At 40.1% G+C, this 25,189-nt stretch overlaps 2 protein-coding genes across 3 annotated transcripts in view; one reads left to right on the top strand and one right to left on the bottom strand.

The window, feature by feature from the left end:
* Positions 1–25,189, bottom strand: part of LOC310636323 (pantothenate kinase 3) — a 143,500-nt gene that overhangs the window by 85,909 nt on the left and 32,402 nt on the right. Inside the window, exon 8 of one of the 2 annotated variants that reach the window (XR_014491685.1) lies at positions 21,494–21,575. The exons of the other annotated variant lie outside the window; for it this stretch is intronic. The gene's annotated coding sequence lies outside the window, so the exon portion shown is untranslated. Of the gene's footprint in view, positions 1–21,493; positions 21,576–25,189 lie in introns of those variants that run through there. 2 annotated transcript variants of the gene reach the window in all.
* HDAC11 (histone deacetylase 11) lies at positions 1,645–23,795 on the top strand. Its single transcript, XM_083356070.1, has 10 exons — positions 1,645–1,803; positions 3,795–3,943; positions 7,521–7,621; positions 12,635–12,751; positions 14,773–14,815; positions 15,810–15,886; positions 17,674–17,736; positions 18,828–18,924; positions 19,860–20,038; positions 20,970–23,795. Coding segments are annotated over exons 1-10 (1,065 nt in total). The 5' UTR covers positions 1,645–1,801; the 3' UTR covers positions 21,207–23,795.

Genomic DNA, 25,189 nt, shown 5'->3' with positions numbered 1-25,189 from the left:
GTGAACATGGCAATCATTAAGCGAATCAATGTATTCCCATCAGTGTTTTTTTTTGCCAGTTTCTGACAAAAAAAGTCATAAATTGTGATCACATGACTAAAATGCTGCATTTAATAAACTTTATTGTCTTTGTTAATTTTGTGCTTTTAAAGAAAATATAATCATGGTAGATCAGCTTATCATACTATTCTAGTCAGCAATCTGATAGTGTGACCTGTCAGATGTATTTTCAAGCTTACAAACCTGTAGGGTAATAATTTCTTTCCCAGCAATTAGTATCTCTGTGATTCACAAGAGAGTAAATACTGATCAATACTGGAAGTTGTCAGTATATCAAAATATAACTATCAATAACCATCAATACTGGGAGTCATTGATAGCCTGATCATTCATAAAACTGACGAGTTTAATCCTAACTGACCACCATTATCATAACTGCCAGCAGCTAATTCAACAATCTAACTATATATTGTGGAAAGATGTTCCTTTTTTGGGGGAGGTGGGGGATGGGGGTTGCTTTACATCTGATGGATGACTTTGTTGAGTTCTAATATTAGCCGTGACAGAGAAAAAACCTTAATTAAATGTTGGCTATGTTTCCATTATTTCAAATATTTTTTATCATTTACGTTCTTGTTCCAACCTACAAATTCAGTTGTTGTTTACAGTATATAAACCTTTGTTTATAGGAATGCTACTCCAACCCATTAATATTTTGTGTTTTGGGGTGGTTGTTTTTTGCATTTTTGTACCTTTTCTGATAGTTTTCAAAATAGCAGTGATTAGAAAGAAATGAGTTAACTATAGGCTCGCCATTGGTCAGTATGATAAGTGCCATTCCATTTTTGGTCCCCACCTGTATATTAATTGGATCCTGATGACCCAGAGTTGGGAGGGGCCTTGGAGGCCTTCTAGTTCAACCCCTTGCTCAAGCAGCAGACCTGGCCTATACCATTTCAGATAAGATACCGATTTAAACAGAAACTAGCGAAAATTTATATAATTCAGAGATTCCAGGTTGTACTAAAATGAGAGGAAAGGGCAGAACAGGCTGTGGCTAATGGGAAGTGGCCCCCTCCCCCAGGATGCTTGAAAATTTTTGATTTATTTAAAGCTAGAAGAGTGTATCCCGGAGAAATCCTGCGCAGTCGCTAGAAGTCGAAAAGGACTTCGTAAAATAAGCCAACGTTCCCAGTTCCAGTTATCCAGTGAACGATAACTCCGGGTTCACACAACCTGCCCACTACGCCACAAGGCAGACATGTCAAACACAAGGCCCGGGGGCCAGATCCGGCCCGCGAAGTGGTTTCATGTGGCCCGCGAAGCCATCCTGGAAACAGTGAGGGAACAGCCCCCACTGCCTTGGCCCTGGCCCAGAGACCCTCCTTCTGCCAGAGACCCTCAGATCTGTCCCATTCCTGCCCAGGCCCCCTTAGGCACCCTTGATGCCAACGATGTAGAGCTGGCCACGCCCACCCAGTAGGCCATACGCACTTCAGCCACGCCCACCCAGTAGGCCACACCCACCCAGGCCACACCCACCCGGCCCTCTGAGGGCAACCGCAATGCTGATGCGGCCCTCATTGAAATTGAGTTTGACACCCCTGCCACAAGGGAACGTCATATCCCGCCTGGGTTTAAGAAGGCCGACCGAGGGCAGGTCAAGCCAGATTCAGATAAGGGCAAGTGGCCTCGTTGGAAGAGTCTGAGCGTGCTCGAGGACAACCGGGCATGCTCAGTAGCAGCCGGGCAAGACTTGACACTTTCGGGGGCTCGGACGGAGCTTCGCTCTTAGGGCAGCATGTGAGTTGCAAGAGATGGGGTGACGCAGGACTTCCCCGGCAAGGGAGAAGACCCCGACGAGGAGCTGTTTCTCCCGGGGAAAACGGCGGGAGGTGGTGGGGGTGGGCAATGCCAAAGCAGGAGCGCCTTTAAAGCTGCGATGTGGCGGGAGGTGGGAGGAAAGAAAACCGCCCTGAGCGGCGGAGTCCCGTGTCCTCCCCGCGCCGTTCCTCGGAGCGGTTGCTGGGACGGGTATTTTTAATGCTCTCACAATGGCTGGGTGCGGACGACACGTTGCCCCTGAGGTCGGGTTGTTGCAACTTGAGTCCTGGGTTTTGATGGAAACCCATTTCCCACCCGGGCTGCAGTTGTATACAACAGGCTAGCTAGTCTTGAGAATCCAGACGCCTTGGAAGTAGTTGTTGGGATGTCTTGGCTCAAGAATGTTTATGAAAATGGCGATAGAGACAAGTCTTATTGTCTCCCAACTTTCACGGGCCAGGCGTGCACCTGCGTATGTGGTAGCTACGTGCACACACGGAAGGAAACCCGCGGTGGAGAGAAAAATGGGGGAAAGTGAACTGTTCCGATGAGCATAATGTTGGAGAATATAGAACAGGGGTCTTCAAACTTGGCCCTTTGATGACTTGTGGACTTCAACTCCCAGAATTCCTCAGCCAGCTTTGCTGGCTGAGGAATTCTGGGAGTTGAAGTCCACAAGTCATCAAAGGGCCCAGTTTGAAGACCCCTGATATAGAATAAGAGAGTTGCAAGGGACCTTGGAGGTCTTCCAGTCCCCTGCTCAAGCAGGTGACAAATGGTTGTCCGGTCTCTTCTTTAAAACCTCCAGTGATGGAGCATCCACAACTTCTAAAGGCAAGCCATTTCACTGGTTAGTTTTTCTCACTGTCAGGAATTTTCTCCTTAGTTTTAGGTTGGATCTTCCCTTGATGTGATTCCATTCATTGCTTCTGGTCCTGCCCCCAGGTGCTTTGGAGAATAGGTTGACACCCTCCCCCCCCTTCTCTGTGACAGCCCCTCAAATATTGGAATACCGCTATCACGTCAGCCCTAGTCCTTCTGTTCGTCAGACTAGACCTCCCCAGATCCTGCAACTCTTCATTGTATGTAAAATTGAAATAAAAGATACTATTTGATGCAAACAATTTTCTTATATTAATATATAAGAAATTATATATCCTTGACTTACCACCACAATTCAGCCCAAAATTTCCATTGCTAAGCAAGACAGTTGTTAAATGAACCATGCCCAATTTTATGACTTTTTTGCCACAGTTGCTAAGTGAATCGTACAGTTGTTAAATGAGTTCCCCAACTGTCTTTGCTTTTTGAAAGCCACCTGGGAAGGTTGTAAATGGCAATCATATGACGCCGGCATACAGCAGCCATCATAAACATATCCCAAGAGCAATTTTGATCACAAGATCATTGGTATGTTGTGACAGTTGCAAGTGCAAGGACCCATCTTAAGTCATTCAGTGCCGTTGTAACTTCAAATGAGTCATTAAACAAATGACCATAAATCGAGAACTACCTGTATTTATGTTTGCCATTTTAGAGCAGTCACTTAACTGAAGCAGTATATAAGTCTAAATGCTATTGCTAACCTAACTTTTAGACACTAGTGAATTAAAATTAAGTAATTATTGTTTTGATTTTAATAATTGGTAATTTAATAATTGTAGAAATGCTGTAAAACAATTCTGTATATTTTTGTTTTTTTAAAATCAGATTTTCTTAAAATATTATCCTTTTGGCTCCTGACCATAATAAAATTAATTTAATGCATTTAATTATTTTGGCTGATTATTTCTTTCCTGCAATTTGAATAACACTGCTGACTTCTAAAGGAAATTAATGTGATGAATATAAATGACATTCTTAATAAATTTATCAAAATGGTTATGTAATTCAGAAGTATATGTGTAAAATGTGGTTTATTCTCATCTATGAGTATTTTGAATGTCTAATGTTATATTTATTTCTTCAAGGCCTCATAGGACAGAACTATATGAAGATACTCCATCCACATGCTGGCCTATTGTATATTCACCAGACTACAATATTTCCTTTCTCGGCCTGGAGAAACTACATCCATTTGATGCTGGAAAATGGGGGAAAGTAATAAATTTCTTGAAAGGTAATAAAAACAAAATAGTGATATAAATGTTGTTGGAAATTAAACTAGTCCTCTGTTAGAGAAGTCAAAAAAAAGCAAACAGAAAAATAATTTTTATATCGGATATTTTCAAATAAGAAAATAGGTTATCTTCATATCTAGATTGTATGATATACAGATAGTCCTTGACTTACAACCATGCATTTAGTGACCAAAGTTGCCTGAAAAAGGTAATTTATGACTGTTTTTCACACTTAAGACAGTTGCAGCATCCTCGTGGTCACAGGATCAAAATTTGGATAACTGGTACCAGTATGTGTTTTTGACAGTTGCAGTGACCCACAGATCAGGTGATCCCTTTTTGGGACCTTCTGACAAGCAAAGTCAATGGGGAAGCCAGATTCACCTAACAAACGTGTTACTAACTGCAGTGCTTCACTTAACAGCTGTGGAAAGAAAGGTTGTAAAAATGGGGCAAAACTCAATTGTCTGGCTTAGCAACAGAAATTTTGGGCTCAGCTGTGATCATAATAAGTCAAGGACTACCTGTAAGCACATAGAAATTTCATCCTCTCCCCGGTATAGAAATCAACTCCTACAACATTTCCAACAATGGCCATTGTGTTTAAATACTCCAAAAATAGTTAGGTTTGCCTTTATTTATTATTTAGAATTTCAGGCCACTTCAATTGTACAATAGTTACATAATTATGAGCTCAGAAAGTGGTGCAAAAAAAAAAGGTAGGGGTTATATATTTGCAGGCTGTGCACATATTTTTGTTTGCTTCTGTGGCATTCATAAGGGAAAGTAGAGCAGGAGGAACAACAGAGGCTGCATTTGAGTGGCATTCATCTGATTTACTGTGAAGGAATGATATATTCATTATAACCATGATGTGCAGCAAGTTGCTTTTCAGCCAGTCCAGTTTATAAACGCTGGGCTGATCAAAAGACTGGATTCTGGAACTTTGGTACCACCAGGAATCTGACTAGGTATTCACACTAGGCTAGGTAGACTAAATGTAATTGGGAGATTGTGATGTAGAGTGTTGTGGGAATCCAGATGTTGCTTTAAGCAACACATTCACATTAAATCATAATATGGTTTATTTATTTGGGATTAGAGTATCATGTGAATACAGCAACTATATTTTGTACGAACACAGTCTTTAAATAAGAGAAGGCAACCTGTTCCATAAATTAGCTTGTTAGTCAACTTAGTTGCCAATATAGCAGTGAACAGAAATTGTATGAAGGGCTGAGACTGAAATTGTTCCAGTAAACCCTAAAAGTGAACTTCATACTCCCCTAAATTTCTTTCTATTGTTCCATGGCCTCCCAAGTAAGTTAGACTACTGCTTTTTTCTTCCCTAGTCAGCTGTAGGCATCATCTGGGATAAAAATGTTTCGATGTTTGTTGAGATACTTGTCTGCGGAAAACTGTGGTATGCATTTGAATTATGATATTTAGGAACCATAGGATTCATTAGAGATCTTCTCTTGGCAGAATCTCAGAGCTGCCCTTGGAGAAGGATCTCCAACCTCATAAACATTCTCTGGGAAGCTGCAGAAAAATGTCCTGCCAGGAGAATTTCAGTATTAGAATAGCCAAAAAGAAGCTGGCAGGACACTGGAGTCATTGAATTTGTAGGATCTTCAGTTTTTTTGGCATGGTCAACCCGTGCTGGTAGATGGCCTCATTTTGTCCCATAGACTCAGTGGCAAAGGGCTGTAGGGAAAAAAACATCCCACAAGCACTTAATTTGTAGATTGATCTATTGATTTGTACTGCCAAGTTCAAAATGACTCTTGGTGATTCACAGCCATGAAGGTATAAAACAAGCCGGCCTGGTCTGATGGGTTTGGGGTTTTAACATGGATTTTAACTAATGTATTATATCGGGCATAATTATTTAATGTTTTTAACTTTTGTATTTCGTATTTTAATATTTATTGCCCTGTACACCGCCCTGAGTCCTTCGGTATAAAAATTTAATAAATATAAATATAATAAATATAAATAAAAGCATAGCATCATAAAATCATCATGATTAAAAAGGCATTAGCTAATTAAATACATCCAAATAGCCCAATCCTCCAAGGATAGCATGCAAACCATGTAGGACCCTAAGGATCATCCTTCCTGAATAATTGTAGGTAGGAACTATAGGGATCTTTGGAAGGGGAGTGTTCAAGAGGACAGAGGCAACCAATGTGAACGTTTACCTTTGGTTCCCCCTCTCCCCAAAACTAATGGGGAGGATCTGAGGCATCCCCCTCATGAGAAGAATGCATGTCACACACATTCCATGTGGGAGAGATGGTCCGTAAAGTCTCTGGGGATGGAGTAATAATGAGCTTTAAAGGATAAAATATGCTGATGATACCCAGCTTTTCATCTCCACCCCGAACCAACCCAGTGATGCCCTCGATGTGTTGTCCCGTTGCCTGGAAGCGGTACAGATTTGGATGGGGAAAAACAGGCTCTGGCTCAACCCGGCCAAGACTGAGTGGCTTTAGTCCAAGAGGTTCCATCTTTGGTTATGGGAGGAGAGATGTTACCTCCCGTTGATAGAGCACGCAATCTAGGCATCCTCCTGGATTCACGACTCAGTTTTGAAGATCATATTGGAGTAGTGGCTAGGGGGGCATTTGCCCAGGTTTGCCTGGTACGCCAGTTGCGCCCCTTTCTGGACCGAGATGCCCTATGTACAGTCACCCACGCACTCGTTACCTCCCGTATAGATTACTGCTATGCTCTCTACATGGGGCTGCCCTTGAAGACCACCCAGAGGCTTCAGCTGGTGCAGAGTGCGGCCGCGTGGGTAGTGATGGGAGCACCCCGATACTCCCATATTACACCCCTCCTGCGTGAGCTGCATTGGTTACCGGTTGTCCTCCGGGTGAGATTTAAGGTGCTGGTACTTACCTTTAAAGCCCTACATGGCTTAGGCCCGGGATACTTGCAGGACCATCTGCTGCCGGGAACGACTTCCCATCGCCCAGTGCGCTCACACAGAGAAGGCCTCCTCAGCGTACTGTCAGCTAGTCAATGTCGGCTGGCGACCCCCAGGGGGAGGGCCTTCTCTGTGGGAGCGCCAGCCCTATGGAACCAGCTCCCCCCTGAGCTTCGGATGGCCCCAGATCTTCAGTCCTTTCGCCGCGGCCTCAAAACACTCCTTTTCCACCAGGCTGACCTGGACTGACAGGGATTTTAATTATGTTTTTAATATTTAACTTTAATTTTTACTTATTTTAATTTTAATTTATTCTACAGGGGCCATTAATTTAATTTTCTTTTAACTTCTGTATTATTGTATGTTGTTGTTGTTAGCCACCCTGAGTCCTTCAGGAGATAGGGCGGCATATATGTCCCAATAATAAATAAATAAATAAATAAAAATCAGCTTTTTGAATAGCATGGGGAAATCTAAAATACCGGTAGCATCCAAGGTTAGACAGGCTTTTTATCAGATCCAGCACAAGGTTTCTTACCTAAAAATGAAAACAAATATAATGGCTTGGCTTTTAGAGTGCTGAAAAGTGAATCTTACTTGTGTATCGTTTATTATCCCTCCCCCATTTTTTTTAAATTCAGAAGCAAAGCTAATTACAGATGACTTGATTGTACAGGCTCGAGAGGCCACTGAGGAGGACCTTTTAGTTGTTCACACAAGACATTACTTGAATCGATTAAAGGTACGGTAGCTTCTTCTTCAATGAAACCTTTTAAAAATCTCTCCTCCCTGACATATATTGCATCATCTCTCTCTCTCTCTCTCTCTCTCTCTCTCTCTCTCTCTCTCTCTCTCTCTCTCTCTCTCTCCCTCTCCCTCTCTCCCTCCCTCCCTCCCTCCCTTGTGTACTGGGTTCTTTGCAGCAAGGAGGAGACGAGGCAGGAGAGTTCAGGCAGGAACATGCTTTATTGAATGCAGGAACTGAACTGTTAACCAAGGCTTCTATGCAGTTATTTATACTGCTGGCCACTAGGCGGCAGCCAATAGGTTTGAAGGAGCCTATTGCCACCCTAGAGCCAACCAATGGTGGTCCTGGAGATGGCCTGTCTGAGGAGCCAGTGACCGTTACCCAACTCCCTGCTTAAGCAATCTCTCAGCATTCAAAACCCACGTGGTACAGTTCAAGTAAAACTAGGCCCAATACATTACACCCTCCCTCCCTCCTCCTCCTCTCCCTCTCCTAACTCTAAGACTCTGATCTTCTTAGAGGCTAGAAATATAGCAAGTAACATGCATGTACTACCCCTCTTAAAACTCTTGATAAATTGTAGATTAGCATGCGATTTCAAAACATTTTTACAGAGGAGACTTCCAGGTGGCTCTTCAGTGGCGAGGACGGTCGGATTCGACCGCCGGCCCTTCGATCCCGTTGAAGTGGCGGAATAGCCGACGATCAGCTGTTCCGCCGCTCAAAAACCCCTCTCCTCGGGCAAAGAGGGAAGGGGGAGCTTCCAGGTAGGGGTAGAGCTCCCCTAGTGGCCCAGAACATTTGTTCTGGGGCATGAAGGGTGAGAGCCCCCCCGAAGCCTGGGAATGCTCCGGAACGAAGGACTCTTCTGCTTAGGCAGAACAAGATACTGAATCCACTCCAGCCGGATCTGATTGTCATCTTGAGTTACGGTAGCAGCAGAGCTGATGCAGGAGCAGTATAAATAGCAAATACAAAGCTTTAACTCTGAAACTCAAACTCTCTTCCTACTCCAACAATTGTTTTAAAGAAGGGGAAGATGGCGCCTGACGGACTTTTTTTTCCTAACAAGAAGTGAAAGTGTTTTTCTTCAAAGTAAAGTGACTGTTTGAACTGAGTGGGAATATGTAAAATGGACTATCAAACTTTAAAAGAGCTTGCTATAATTTGGAGGTGCTAAAAAGTTATTTTCAAGATTTGGTTATTTCACAGTTTAACTATAAAGTAATAAATGGACTAGAAAGTGAAAGTGTGTACTGAAAGTCATCAGTTGCAAAAATGGCTCCCAAACCGCATAGACCCGTTTTTAAAAGTGCGGAGGCATTGCTTGTTCAGCAGTCTGGAACACAGTCTTTGAAGTTACCCCCCGAAGCTGCTGCATCTGTATTGACTTTAAAAGATTTACAATATGCTTTAAATGATGCCTTAAAAATCCAGTCTGAAAAAATATTTGAGAAGGTGGCAGAATTTATTGAAAAGGAATGCAAGAAAATAAGGGAGGATACTTTGATGGCACTTCAAGTGTTCTCAGGCTGTATTGAGAACCTGGATGAACGTGTGGAAGAAGTGAAACAAAATAATCTGATGCTGGAAGCTAAAATAGGAGAAGTGGAGAATAAAATGGAAAAACGTGAAGATGAAATGATGATAATGCAATATAGAGATATGGAATTCAGCGGTTTGAAAGAGAACCCGCAGGAGAATCTGGAAGAGACGTTGGTGGATGCTTTGGCACCTATTTTGGGGTTTCAACCTGAAGATTTTTTTGGGAAGATTGATAAAGTATTTCGTGTTAATTCTTGGATTGCTAAACAAAGGAAACTGCCAAGGGATGTGGTTGTGTATTTTACAAAGAGAAAGATTAGAAATGAGATCATTCAAATCTCTTATAATAAAAGACTCAAAGTCGCCAATCAGGAGGTTTTGATTCTGAAAGAGATTCCCCCAAGAATTTTGAGAAAAAGGAAAGATTTTTTCTTTCTGGCAGATGAATTAAAGAAACAACAGCTTCGGTTCAGGTGGGAGATACCAGTGGGGATTGTGGTGAAGCATTCTGGAGAAAGATATTGCCTTAATACAGTAGGGAAGGAACGTGATTTTTATTCTAATGTATTGAAAGCTGGCACACCGTCATCCTCAGAAGTTAAAAAAGGAAAGGAAGAAGAAGAGCGACAGTTACAAGAAATAGTTTCGGAAGCTGTGCAATCCTTGGTTTTATTTAAAGATCTTAAGATTCAAAGAATGACACGGGCTGCATCTAGATTCAAGGAATAACAATAATAGTAACAGTAGAGATTAAAGTCAAGTGTATGTAAGGAGGACATTGATAGAAACAAGATTTAGTAATGGAATTTGTTAAAGATAGTAGGATAATCAAGAACTAATAATGGTGGATATTTGGGGATGGTATTTACAGTAGATCTTAAAAATTTGTATGTATTTAAATTGCTAGTCTAAATGTCGGAGATGTGGTTGTGATGATGCAATGTATTTTTATGTATGGTTGAATTGTACAAGATTACAATTTTAAAAGTTAAAGTAATTTAGTGGAATATGTAAGATTTTTAAGAAAAAGATAAGGTTTTTCTTTTTCTTTTTTTCTTTTTTCTTTGCATAACTATTTTTGTAGGGTACTATTATAGATTGTATTGTTATAGAAATTAAATTTAATAACTATAGTAGAATTTTTGATACTGTTATATTGGAGGAAGGCTGATTTGTTTGTTATAGAAGAATGGATTTTGAAAGTTTTCAATTAGGTAGAAAAGGTAGAATTTGGAATATGTGAAGAATATTTGTAATGGAGATATATTGTGATGTTTAAAGAGAGTTAAAGCGCGATTGGATTTAAAGTGTAATTATAGTTTGTTAGTATATTTTAGATTAAGATTGTGAAAATAATACCCTGTATTCAGCTTTGGGAGGTCGGGGGGGGGGTTGCGTGTGGGGATGGTAGGGGTATTGGGTGGGTTAAGGAATGGGTTAGGGCAGACATGTTAAACACAAGGCCCGGGGGCCGGATCCGGCCCGCGAAATGGTTTCATGCGGCCCACGAAGCCATCCTGGAAACAGTGAGGGAACGGCCCCCACTGCCTTGGCCCTGGCCCAGAGACCCTCCTTCTGCCAGAGACCCTCAGATCTGTCCCACTCCTGCCCAGGCCCCCATAGGCACCCTTAATGTGAACGATGTAGAGCTGGCCACGCCCACCCAGTAGGCCATACGCACTCTAGCCACGCCCACCCAGTAGGCCACGCCCACCCTGGCCACACCCACCTGGCCCCCTGAGGACAACCATAATGCTGATGCGGCCCTCAATGAAATTGAATTTGACACCCCTGGGTTAGGGGTGGGGGGGATGGGGTTTATGCTTTTTTAAAAAATGTACTTTAAAACTTTTTAATTAAAAAAAAACATTTTTACAGAGCAGAATTGGCAAGAAACCTATCAAGTGCTCCAAATCACACTGCAGACAGAAATATATGACACAATATGGAGATTAATTTTGGCTACAAGTTATGCAAGATGTTTGAGTATTGGTTAACTTTTTTTGGTATGGCTTATAGAAGCATATATACAGTGGAAAGTGTCATATCTTTTAAATGCAGCTTAGTCATTTGTTGCCTTGTCCCTTCAGTTGTGCTGTTTGCTAAATTATCTCCATCCAACAGTTGAAATCATTGTCCTTATTCATTGCTGCTCAGTACTTTTGTCTTTGCAGAACGCTTTTGCTGTTAAAGTTTTACTTAATCTTTTTTGAAAAAAATATTAAACTCAGTGCTTAAATTATCTGATCGTGGTTGAGCATAAGGACACTGTGGATATTAAACTGAACAGTGTTCTAAGCTCAGTAGTCTAACGTGGAAAAATATTACATAATATAGTCGTGGGCAGATGATTGAATAAGCAGAAGGCAGCTTATGGTCCTGTGGTTTCCCCCCCCCTCTTATTCTCTTGTGTGGCTTTTTGGATGCTTACCTGCTCATTGTGTCTCTAGATAAGAGGTCCCCAACCTTTTGGGCACCAGGGACCGGTTCCGTGGAGAGAGGCTTTTCCGTGGACCAGAGGGTGTGTGGTTTTGTGTACTGTCTGCATCCCACAGATGGGGCTTTGCTTGTTTGTGTGGACCGGTTGCTGGCATGCCACAGGCCGGTACTGGTCCACGGACCGGTGGTTGGGGAGCCCCATCTGCTCTAGATGATAAGGCGGCTCTTTGGAACAAGAGGGGATGCAAGGAAAAAGGGATAATTATCTCAAATTAGAGAAGGATTTTAAGGCAGAAACTACTATAGGTAGCCCTCCAGTTACAACTGTAATGGAGCCCTGCATTATGATTGTTTGTTGCTACAGTCATAAAAGAGGTTGGTCCCATGATCATGGGATATTACTTTTTTGCAGCAATTGTTAAGTGAACACAGCCATTCATTAAGCAAATGCGATGGTCATAAGTGTAAACCCATTGTCCACCGTAGCTGTGATTTTGCTGAAAAGGTGGGGCTTAAGTTCCCTTTTTCAGTTTGGATGTAACTTAGTGACCGGTCGTAAGTCAAGAACTTCCCTTATAAAGGGAAGGATGTCTGAGAAAAATCAGGAACATAAGTCATCTTCTCAGGTAGCTCTGGAATCCAGCCTTAATCTGCTCTTCTTGTTTGCTCATCAATGTTTAACATCCCTGTAAGAGTTCATGGATGCTTTTTGTGGTGATCTCCTTCGTTGAAATAAATAAATGCTTTTCCTTTGCATATAGTTATAGTAATAATGTTACATTTGAATTACTACCCATTCTTATTGTGTTAGCCCAGCTTGACTTGATTGGACTTACTTCGGAGTTAGTTCATTTAAATTATGTTGTAAAGGGATCATGCGTGCAAGCTATCATCCTACGAATGCTGACGGGATAAATCCCATTGAATTGAATAAGTGGGACTTAGACATGCATAAATATATTGGGGGGAAAAATATCTTCAGTCAGATTTGAATATATATTTTTCCTTCTTCTCTTCTTCTAGTGGTCCTTTGTAGTGGCTACAATTACAGAAATCCCTCCAGTCCTTTTTATGCCAAATTTCCTTGTTCAGAGGAAAGTACTCAGGCCACTGAGAACCCAAACAGGAGGAACAATAATGGTAAATATGTCTTGCTTGGTTTCTAAAGCTGAATAAATCTGCACATTGGTCTAACTAAGCAATAAGAAGGAACTGATTGACTTGATGAAATAAGCTCTTTTATAAAACTCAGATCTTGTCCCATCTCAGCTGATGCTGCATTCACATGGCAGAGTGACTTTATCATTGCTTTCTCAACTTAATCCAACTTTCCTGAGCTTGCAAGACCCATTGAACCAGAAGTCAACAATAGTTGAATTTTATACGAATTATTTTTGATTCATTGCATCATGTAAATGCAGCCATTTTAAATATCTGATTGCTAGTGGTTCTCCAAATTTGATCTACTACCTTATCTTTTTTTTAATAGCAGATGCTAGATTCGTCACGTTATTTGGTAGCGTTTCTCTCATAGTTTCTGCAGGTTTGATATTGCGAGAGTCCAGATTGCTATGTAGTTCTAAATAAGATAGAAATATCATTTAGTAATTCTTCCAAGATAAGAGCATGGAGATAGCCACAATTCACAAGGAAACTAAATGAGCATAGGATTACACTTGGAGTAGAGAACCAATTTATATCAGATCAGATTAATTTGTTCAGGTTAAAAAGGCAAGCTGTGGTTACCAGCAGCTAAGTACCTGCCTTTGTTGAGTCCCTGTAGACATGCCTTCTCTGCTGTGACACTTGCCTTATGGAACAGCCTTCCCCTCCAAAATTAGATTAGCTCCATCCCTTTTGACATTTGGGAAGGCCCTCAAGACTTGTTTATGTTATCAAGCCTGGAACTCCCAGAGAACTGGAGTCATACTTAGATGGTTCCATTTCTGAGCTGGCTATTCTTATCCTCTCTTCACCTAGGGTTTGTATCTGTTTTTTTTATAATACTTACTTTTTAAAGTGATATTTATTTATGTTTGTTGTTTTGTATATGTGGTTTTATCTGTTTGCTATGTACCGCCCAGAGTCGCCTTTGGTGAAATGGGGGACTATATAAATTTGATAAAATAATTTTGATATAATGATGAGGTATCATCTTAAAAACTGGGAGACTGTTAGACCCGTCACCACTTAAACGTCTAAATAGAAATGATCCTTGGCTCCATTTGCTGAGAAAGATATAGTTTTATTAGAAGTCAAGTGTATTGCAGTAATGCATAGCCAGAACTAAGAATCACGTGCCAAAATCCCAAAGTTCAACTTTTCCCTCCCTCAACTGCCTCCCTTGTTGACACCCCCCCCCCGCCCATGACCAATCAGGTTCAAGCAAGATGTTTTGCGAATGGTCAGTTCAGTTGTAGATTGGTATGCAGCTGCTTTCCTTTCACAACTGGGTGACCTTGAGGCAGCATCTAGAGGAGATACAGCAGCTACTTTCATTTTCCCCCAAGCATTCCCCCTCCCAACTACCCTCCCCAGTGTTCATGGCATATTATCACTGCATGGTAATGAGGCACAAACAAGTGTAAGATGGCAACTGATAGAGTTCTAGCCCTCCTTTAAGCTTGAAGCCAGCTGGGTGAGATTGGCCCAGTCTTTCTCAATCCAAGGAAGCACAAGGAGGCAACAGCAAACCACTTCCAGAAATTTTGCCAAGAAAACTGCAGGGCCTTTCTACACAGTTGCCAGGAGTCAAAATTGAGTCAAAGGTGTGAGCATATAGGATTAGATTTAATATTAAGGCATCAAAGAAGTGTGAAAAGAATACCTGTTATGGCCCTCAGAGCTTCGTCTAGTGGGGATGTCCGAAAAATATTGTCTCCTTTTTAATATTTGGAGGTGTTTGGGATGCTTTTATTAAATGAAATGGCACCTTAAATCTTGTAAAAGCTTAAGGCACCCATTGAATCCCTTAAAAAGCTCTCGATTTCTTCCAAAGAAAGCAGGTTAATAGAAATTTCACTTTGAAGTTCAAAGCCCCTTCTGTTCTGATTGAGTAAACAGCAAGGGTTTAATTTCACAGTGGTGCTTAAATGTTTCCAGAATCCTTTGGGGGTCTGCTTTTCATAAGCCAATTCCTATTTTTTCCTCTTTATCTTAAGGCAGGGAAACTGGCCATTGAGCGAGGATGGGCAGTTAATGTTGGTAAGTAGGAGCAGATTTACTTCCTTTATTTACAAACCAATTCTAGACTACAACCTCATTGCCACTTACTTGCTTACAGCCATCTGGAGTGTGTGTGTTTGTGTGTATTTATATGTATGTGTTGAGATTCAAGGTGCTAGTAATGGTGTTCAAAGCCCTCCATGGCATGGGGCCGGAGTACCTCAGGGAACATCTGCTGCCGGCATCAAGCTCCCTGCGCCCTGTGCGTTCCCACAGAGAGGGCCTCCTCAGGGTGCCACCGGTCAGAGAATGCCGTCTTGTGGCCCCCAGGGGGAGATCCTTCTCTGTGGGCGCCCCGGAGCTATGGAACCAGTTACCGGTTGAGCTCCGGACGGCGCCCGATCTGCACTCCTTTCGCCGCGATCTGAAAACATACTTGTTTGAGCAAGCCGGCCTGGCATGAGGGGGATTGGTGGGGTTTTTTATCATTTTTTTATTGGGGTTTTTACTATGTATTAATTGTATTTTAATCGGGCATGTATTTAATTATCTTTTAATTTTTGTACATTTCTGTGTTTTATTCTTGCCCTGTACACCGCCCTGAGTCCTCAGGGAGAAGGGCGGTATAGAAATATTAATAAATTAAATTAAATATACAAGGAGGGACACGGTGGCTCAGTGGGTTTAGGACGCTGAGCTTGTCGATCAGAAGGTCGGCAGTTTGGCGGGTCAAATCCCGAGTGCCGCGTAACAGAGTGAGCGCCTGTTACTCGTCCCAGCTTCTGCCAACCTAGCAGTTCAAAAGCACGTAAAAATGCAAGTAGAAAAATAGGGACCACTATGGTGGGAAGGTAACAGCGTTCCGTGTTGCCGGCCACGTGACCACGGAGACGTCCTCGGACAAGCACTGGCTCTTCGGCTTTGAAACGGAGATGAGCACTGGCCCCTAGAGTCAGAAACAACTAGCACGCATGTGCGGGGGAACCTTTACCTTTACCTTTATACACTTCAAATTTGCTACTTCTTTTTCCAGGTGGTGGCTTCCATCACTGTTCAAGTGATAAGGGTGGAGGCTTCTGTGCATATGCTGATATCACATTGACTATAAAGGTAAGCAAAAAAATGATTCTTGATAGAAACTGCAAAATTATTGTTGTTGTTGTTGTTGTTGTTGCGAAGTCGTGTCCAACCCATCGCGACCCCATGGACAACGTTCCTCCAGGCCTTCCTGTCCTCTACCATCTTCTGTAGTGCATTTAGGCTCACGCCTACTGCTTCAGTGACTCCATCCAGCCACCTCATTCTCTGTCGTCCCCTTCTTCTCTTGCCCTCAATCTTTCCCAGCATTAGGCTCTTCTCCAGTGAGTCCTTCCTTCTCATTAGGTGACCAAAGTATTTGAGTTTCAACTTCAGGATCTGGCCTTCTAAAGAGCAGTCAGGGTTGATCTCCTCTAGGACTGACCGGTTTGATCGCCTTGCAGTCCAGGGGACTCGCAGGAGTCTTCTCCAGCACTATAGTTCAAAGACCTCAATTCTTTGGCACTGTCGATTCTTTGGCGCTCAAAATTATGTTTGTCTTAATTTTGTTTTTACTAATTCAAATAATGAAAGTAATTATGGAATTTTTCCTCCTTTCATGAAGATCAGGAAATAATCCTCCTCTAAGGATGTACATTTCCCGAAGGATTAAATTAACTTTTATGTACTTCATTTCTTCCTGCAATATTATCTGATACAACTATCACATATTTATTTGAGTGTGTTCACAGATCCTGGCTTGTTTTGGTTTAGCATAACGGTGAACTCAGTAACTGTACTATAAAACCTGTTTTTGATTTAGAATTATGCATAAACTAAGCCAGCATAACCTGATCAACAAATGTGGTGGAAACCAAATTTTGCAACATGGGTTAAGTTTTTGAGTGTGCTTATGATTAAGACTGAATGATTTTATTGGTAAGTGAAAGAGCCAGAGATAGTAACACAAAAGTTCCCCTCCCAAATCCTGTACAGAATCCAACAAAAAAGCCCGAACAACTCAGCAGGGATGATTGAGGCACTACCCATGACCAAACCTGCTCGGTTAAGGTCATGCCTGTTTCTCATTTGTTGTTCAGTTGCTAAGTTGTGTCCAACTCTTTGCGGCCCCATGGACCACAGCACACCAGGCCCCCTTTGGCCTTTGCTGTTTCCCAGATTTTGCCCGAAATCATGTTGGTTCTGTCAATGACCCTGTCTAACCATCTTCTCCTCTGCTGTCCCCTTCTCCTTTTGCCTTCACTCTTTCCCAACATCAGAGTCTTCTTCAATGAGTCCTCTCTTCTCATGTGGTGGCCAAAGTAGTTCAGCTTCAGCTTCAGCTTCAGCATCTGTCCTTCCAAAGAACAGACAGGGTTGATTTTCTTTAGGATGTTTCTCTTTAGCTTTTTGCAAAGAATTGGGAATTGGGTAAAGAGATGAGAAGAAACACTTATATTTATAGAGTTTGCACAAAACATTGTTCATGTATTTAGAGTGTTTGTAACTTAACACAGTATATCAAAAGAAAGGAGCTGCAACTTACAAACTATAATTGAAAGATTAATGCAACAAACTAATCTTATCAATGTTAGCTTAGCAGGATCTATGAACTAGATTCTTGACTAGATGATTAGGATGTTGCTTTTTCCCTGTGTGGGTGTTTTATGGGTGAAAAGAAGTAAATTTCAGTGTAAACTCTTTGAAATGTTGGGAGTTTTTTTTCAAATGGATATTCTGTATTACGGTGTTAAAATGAATAGCCCATGATATATGCCTTATATGACATAATTCTTTAAAAGGTTCATAGCTTGTGCAAGATGTATGTTTTAATTTTGAAATTTCTTTCCTATTTTGATTTATTTTGCTCTATTTCTCAGTTTTTATTTGAAAGAGTAGAAGGCGTGTCAAGGGCAACTATTATAGACTTGGATGCACATCAGGTGAGTGATGAAATTAAAATGTTCTGAGACATATTACCATAAAGAAACTAATTGCTTTTTCAGGATATTTTTACAAAGCAAAACTTAACAAGCAGCCTTTAATGCAATATGGATAGTCCTCAGTTAACTAGGTCAGAGGTCCCCAACCTTTTGGGCACCAGGGACCCGTGGAGAAAGGTTTTTCCATGGACTAGAGAGTGGTTTTGTGTGCTATCTGCATCCCACGGATGAGGCTTTGCTTGTTTGTGTGCCCGGTTGCTGGCATGCCACGGCCTGGTACCAGTTCATGGTCCCGGAGTTGGAGACCTCTGAACTTAGCAGTTGGGACCAGAATTGGAGTTGCTAAGGAATGCTATCATAAAATACAATGTCATGTGATAGGTCTTCTAGTGATGGCTATTCTGGCACTCCCAGCTGCCATCATTAAGCAAATTACCACTAGTTGTGAAGCAAGGACATCCCATGGTTGCTGTGGACAACCTTCTGCAAGCTTTCCCATTGATTTTGCTTGTCAGAAACCGGTAAAGGTTGGCGATGGTGATCATGTGCCCCCGGGATGCTGTGATGGCTGGAACTCCAAGGTCACAAATTTGAAGAGTTGCTGAGTGACTTGTCATTGATCACAATTGTCATCTTCTTGGAACTTAAAAATTGCAGACATTGAGTAAAAATGAACTTACAAAAGGGTGAGATGGAAGAGCAGTAGTTCCCTATGTTTTGCCAGATACATATTTGGAAAAAGTGCTATATGTGACTACAGGCCTGCACATAGAAGCTGAACTAATATTGCCTAACAATTCAAAATTATTAGAGTTAAGAATTCAGAGGAATCTTATAATTGCTGCTTACTGTAATTGATCTTGATATCAGTAACATTCCTACACAATCACATATAACAGAATGTGATTGTGTAGGAATGTTACTGATATCAAGATCAATTACAGTAAGCAGCAATTATAAGATTCCTCTGTATTCTTAACTCTATATCACAATAAACTGCTGTGAAGTTGTTTCAACCCATATATTAAAAAAAGAATCAAAGAGGAAATGATTTGGCCTAATTAATGGGTTTTTATTATTTTTACTTTTAGGGAAATGGACATGAAAGAGACTTCTTGGAAGACAGAAGGGTATATATTATGGATGTCTACAACAGGTATATTTATCCAGGAGATGGACTTGCTAAACGTAAGTAGACAGTGTTTTCAAAATTAATATGATCTAATTAGTACAATCTAATTTGTAATCATGAAATTATTACACTCAGAATTTAATACTGTTCCCTGAAGAATGAAAACCGGCATTATAATTTAAGACTACAAGCCTAGTAAAGTTTACTGCAATTGGTGAGGATTACCTCGTAAGTAAATTCTGTAGGATTACACAGTAAATGTTTAGAAACCTATACCACAATATATTTGAATAAAACCCCAATTCCCATTCAAAGAATAAACCATTAATGTTTACTTGTAAGAAAAGTAAAAATAGGGGAGACATGATAGCAGTGTTCCAGTATTTGAGGGGCTGCCACAAGGCAGAAGGGGTGAGGTGGTTCACCAGAGCACCAGAGGGAAGGATGAGAAACAATGGCTGGAAGCTGATCAAAGAGAGAAGCAACCTGGAATTAAGGAGAAACTTCCTGACAGTGAAGACAATCAACCAGTGGAACAGCTTGCCTTCAGAAATCATGGGTGCTCCATCACTGGAGATTTTTAAGAAGAGACAGTCACTTGTCTGAGATGGTATAGGTTCTCCTGCTTGAGCAGGGGGCTGGACTAGAAGACCTCCAAGGTCCCTACCATTTCTATTCTATTCTATTCTATTCTATTCTATTCTATTCTATTCTATTCTATTCTATTCTATTCTATTCTATTCTATTCTATTCTATTCTACTCTATTCTACTCTATTCTACTCTATTCTATTCTATTCTATTCTATTCTATTCTATTCTATTCTATTCTATTCTATGATTCAAAGAGAGTTTATTTGTATTATTTTAAAACAGTTTCCTCCTAGATGTATCTAAATACATGTATATCCTAAATATCAAAAGCTGATTTTTCTCTCCTTATTTCTCATTTTTCCCACCCTTTTTAATTGTGTATAATCCTTGTAATTATTAGGAGCCATAAAACGAAGAGTTGAATTGGACTGGGGTACAGAAGACACTGAATACCTTCAGAAAGTAAAAACTCACGTGGAAGGTGCACTGAATGAAATGAGACCAGACATCATTATCTATAACGCTGGAACTGATATTTTGGATGGTGATCCTCTGGGGGGCTTAGCTATTTCGCCTGAGGTTTGTAGTTCACAAAATATTTGTTTCCTAAAATACAGTAGGATATGGTACCTTGTCAATATCCGAGCTATGGTGACCAGCTCATTATTTAATCTGATATCCCGGCACAGCCCTACTTCATCTCCTGATTTAATCTCATTTTTATAGTTCCTTTTCTTTGCTTCTGCTCTTAACTCCTGAATGTTTTTATGTCGTGTTACTTACTACATGCCCCATCAGTTATTGACTAAGACTGTTTAGTGCTCAAATTTTATTCCAGAAATATTATGACAGCATGGGAACATAAACAGGTATATTGTCTGCAACTCTTTAAAGCAGCTATATCTTTTCCCCAGGATCCACACCTATCCTTTGTGGTTAATACACAGTCATGTGGGGAAAATGCAATTGGTTTAAGGAGTTACAGAAAGGCACTAGATTTGTGTTGCTGCATGCTTTAATTTGGATGTTATTCTCAGAATTCTGGTGATTTTCTTACTGCTTTGCCTGGAATGGTTCTGGGGGAAAAATTCTCACTGCTAGCATTTGCTATCTGTCAAATATATTTTTTACAAATAAGTGAGATCCTGTCTGCTTGATACAGAGAAAATAAAAAAAATGCTCAACATTTTATGTCAGATCTGACGTGATGCATCCTTATTGTCTCAACAATGCACCTCATGTAGCTGCTGAAAGGACTTATTTTGACGCACTGAATGCAGCAATTCAAGAATTCATTCTCAACTATTTCCTTGGTTGGCTGTTGATCAGCCCTTAGGTTTTTTAATGGTAAATGGCACAAAAGTGGTCACAGCTGGTCACTGTAAGATTTAATTCACAAGAGTTTGGTGTAAAGTACATGCAATATTGTAAAACTATGACCTGTGCACTTGATTGACTTTTAGGAAATCCAGCATTTGCTATTTCAACTTTTGCTGTTGCAACTTTCCAGGGCATTATCAAAAGAGATGAAATTGTGTTCAGAGCTGCTCGAAAGCACAGAATCCCTATCCTGATGGTGACATCTGGGGGCTACCAGAAGAGGACTGCACGAATTATTGCCGATTCTCTCCTCAATTTGCACCACCTCAGGTTGATTGACCATGAGCTTGCAGCTTCGGAAGCTGGAACCACTAAGGTAGAACTAACGAGCAAGGAACATAAGGAAGATCATCTGGCCTCTCAGTAAAGGAGGAGAATTTGGGATCCCTACATAATACACTATAATTGTTTAATATTTAAACCATGAGATGAACAATATCCCGAGTTCTCATAGAATTAATATACACTAATAGAGACAGATACTTACTAGTATCCTACTTGCTTTCCAGGGACAACCTCATGAAGGTTGTCACCACAACTTCTTCCAGTTCTTTTAAATGCTGTTTTATGAACTTAACATTGCCCTAACATCTGGAATGGGTTAGACTTGCTCTGGTCTGAGTAAAGAAATGAGCACTACATTTTTTACCTCACATAATCTGGCTCTTCAAATAGGATTCACATTTTTTAAGGGAGGCAAGGATTTCTGCAAGTGGTTGAAGGAACATTTTGAAAGCTAGAACAGAATAATGGAAATGTGAACATAATGCAAAGAAAACTGAATGTTTATATATATATATATGTCCGTGTGTACATGTAGCATTGTAACGTCTTCCAATTATTTTTAAATAGAATTCTAGCAGGAAAATGGAAAAATTTAAATTCTTTATCAGAAAGAGAAGCCAGTATGAGTATCTTTTTGATCATCTGTAATGTGATTATAATTCAAAACTACAGGCAAGGATAGTGTGGCACTGCTAGATTCAAATCTATTTGTTTTTCCCACTTATTCCAGAAGTATATAACAGAATAATGATCTCTTTCTTATTTTTCACTGAAAATTTAGGATTATATGCAAAATATAAAAATAACGCAAGTAAATGTAATAATTTATCACTAATCTAAAGTGCAATGCTAAGTAGTGCATCAATTGTAACAAAATGTATAAAGTGACATGTATAAAGTAATTTGCTCCAGATTTAACAACAAAAAGATAAAACAATTCCTAGCACTGGTGCCTCTCAAAATTGCATTACTGAGTCATACGTGTTTGATAAAATCAAAGTTCAGTGTTGTAATATTCAGTTATTATCTTTGATTATAGATCTCATTGATAATAACATTATTTCTCTATAACGGTACCACTTTATGAATTCTGAAGCCTGGGAAAACTATACATATAAAATAAGAATTTAAATATTCCTGTGTTCACTCGCATTTCTAGAACGTGTACAGATTTTTTGACAGGGATAGGACATGCAATAGTTTCTTTTTAACTTGCAGAAAGCTATACAACGTAAACATTTAAGTGCTTTCTTTAAAATGGTGCAAGCCTTATCGTTCGAAACTATTTTTTTTTTTAAGTAGTAGTTCCTAAGAAGGGAAAACTGAACTCTAGTCTCAGGAGCTTTTATTATTGGAGACAATGGTCAGAAAATGGGGATTGATTTGTATGTATGTCTACCGGTTCTACAGAACGTAAAGGCTGTTCCTGTGGTACACAAAATAATGCCCTAAATAAATAAATAAAAAATTCTAGAAAAGGCAGTGGAGTGCCAAAGGATGTCAATTCTCAGTGGCCTTGGTGTTTGCCAGGATTCTAGACATCATCACTGAAATTGAAATACAGTAAACGCACAGACATGCTGCAGATTCTAACATACTCCACACTCCAAATAAGCTACATAGGTATTCTTTGTAAATGAAAATTATAGTAGTTAGGTGCTTAGTTGAACATGTGCCAGTGTGTCCCTAAGAAAAAGATAAACCTATTACATAACAAAAATCAATCTGCCATAAATTTACTGGGATGGCGCAGCGGTTGGATGGTTAGAATGCAGTATTGCCACCTAACTTTGCTGACTGCCAGCAGTTCGATCCCGACCAGCTCAAGGTTGACTCAGCTTTCCATCTTTCCCAGGTGGGTTAAAAGAGGACCCAGGTTGCTGGGGGCCATATGCTGACTCTGTAAGCCATCTTAGAGAGGGTTGTAAAGCACTAAGTCTAAGTGCTATTGCTATTGCTGTCTTGAAGTTGGAGTGTGTAGTGGGAAACAGGTGTCTCGTGACTGAACATACCACCATAACAGCCATTCATGCAGTCATTCTATGAAATTACCTGCAATGCTTTTGGAATTGCCAATAAATCCACTAGCCTCTAAAGATTGCCTGTTCCTGAAAAGCAAAATCAAATACATCCCAGTGCATTCATTTACTGTAACCGTCATTATGCTAAATTAACTGTTTTGTAGAATAAGCAACACTGCAACGGAAATGCATCCTTTGTAACAAAATACCCAGGGTCAAGTTCATAGATAACAGTGCTTACTTATAAGAGGGTAGGGCAATGTCAGTATATTTCAAGAGTTAGAATAAATTGCTTGCTTGGTTTGAGAAATAATGTAATAGAACAACTCAAACTGAGTTAATATTAATTCTCAAAGGTACGTTGTTATAGAAAGAACTCAAATGTGCTAGGAATTATTTTCATTTAAGTAAATTTGATGCTCTGGGTTAATATTAAATGGCAATATTATGTTTTAGAAAAGCACTTTAGTGTTTAAAACACTTAAATACTGAGATGTATTTTTGACATTGCCTAATGTATTTTAGAGTTGTTATATGAAATAATTTTTTACCGTGTTTACATTTGTATTAATTTCAGTCAGTGTAATATGTACTAAATGTGATCATGTTTAATTTTATTTATGGATAAAATTAAAATATTGTTTTTTCTCTGCTTCCTTACTTTTTCAAACATGCACAGTAATTGCAGTCACAGTTTTAAAAATGGGGTTTCTATTTAAAATTGTATTCAAGAGTTTAATACTAATTTTTAGGGCTTTAAGTCTGTGTATGCTTATTAGGATATAAGTTCCCATTAAATCTCCAAGGCGTTACTTCTACTGTAAATATATTGTCATACATAGACAGAGAACCTCCTGTCTTCAAATAATTTCGTGGTGTCTGTGTGTGTGTGCGCACACACGTGTGTGCTGACAATCCAGCATATGGCCCTCAAAAAAACAATCTAGACTGATTCAGTCACAGGATGATCGTGGCAGCTGGGCATTGATGAACATATTTCAATCATAACTTTGGCCAAAAGGATCTCGTTTGAATCATACCTACCATCTGCTTTTGGCATGACAGAGATGGGCAGAGGTAGAGAAAGTTGAGCTTGTGCATAAGAAAACATAAGGCAAAACACCTAGCAGAAGAGTTTTTCCTGTTTTTCAGATCGCATAGTAATTTATAGGTAAAAGTATGTTGAACTGGGACTAAAAATGGATTGAAACAAGTGAAGATGAGTAATAATTATGTTTTGTCCAACTATAGTTAAATCCTTACATTCCATGCTAGCTTAAGTTTCTGAACAGGTATTGTTGACATAGTTAAATTTCACAAACATGAGTTCCTCAACAAGTTTCCAGCTGTCCCTTATGCTTGGAATTGCTTTCCAGAAAGCTTTTGTGTATGTTTTGCCCTTCTATCTGTCTTTAAAACTGTCTTTTTTCATGAAATCTTTGGATCATCCCCTTAATTTCTGCGCCTCTAACCTGCAATGGGGAATTTCTAGTCTTCACACCTAATTTGGTCTGCTTGTCTTCTCCATCTGGTTAACCAGGGCTTAATTTTGCCTTAAAATAGTAACTCCTGGGATTAATCAAATAGATGTTATCAATATGTTTGCAGAAATGTATGTTCCCTTGAACAATAGAACCTAGCACTTACAGTACATGTAATCCTTAATCTACAATCACAATTGGGACCAGAATTTCTGTTGCTAAGTAAGGTGGGTTTTGAGTCACATTAGATGATACAATCTTTTTTTTACCATGGTTGTTAAGCCAATTACTGCAGTTCTTCAATGAAATATGTGGTCGTTAAGTGGCTTCTTCCATTGACTTTGCTTGTCAGAAACTGACTGGGAAGGTCGTAAATGGCGATCACAGATCACACAATCTGGTGATGCTGCAACCATCAGGCCATTTGAATTTTGAACACATGACCACGGGGATGCTGTGATGGTCATAAATGCAAGCACTAGTCATAAATTTCATTTTTTCAATGCTGCTGTAACTTTGAGCAGTCACTAAACGAACGGTTGTAAGTTGAGGACTACCTGTAT

Source organism: Vipera ursinii (assembly GCF_947247035.1).
Source record: "Vipera ursinii genome assembly, chromosome: 2".
Lineage (NCBI taxonomy): Eukaryota > Metazoa > Chordata > Lepidosauria > Squamata > Viperidae > Vipera > Vipera ursinii.
Note: the sequence above shows the minus strand (reverse complement) of the source record. Positions and strands in the feature narration are given on the sequence as shown.

What these genes read in the sequence shown, in the direction of transcription:
- HDAC11 (XM_083356070.1), top strand. An exon ending in AAACAGGAGGAACAATAATG is followed by an intron (nt 12,752 to 14,772) that starts GTAAATATGTCT and finishes CTTTATCTTAAG; the next exon opens with GCAGGGAAACTGGCCATTGA. An exon ending in AGGAGATGGACTTGCTAAAC is followed by an intron (nt 18,925 to 19,859) that starts GTAAGTAGACAG and finishes TGTAATTATTAG; the next exon opens with GAGCCATAAAACGAAGAGTT.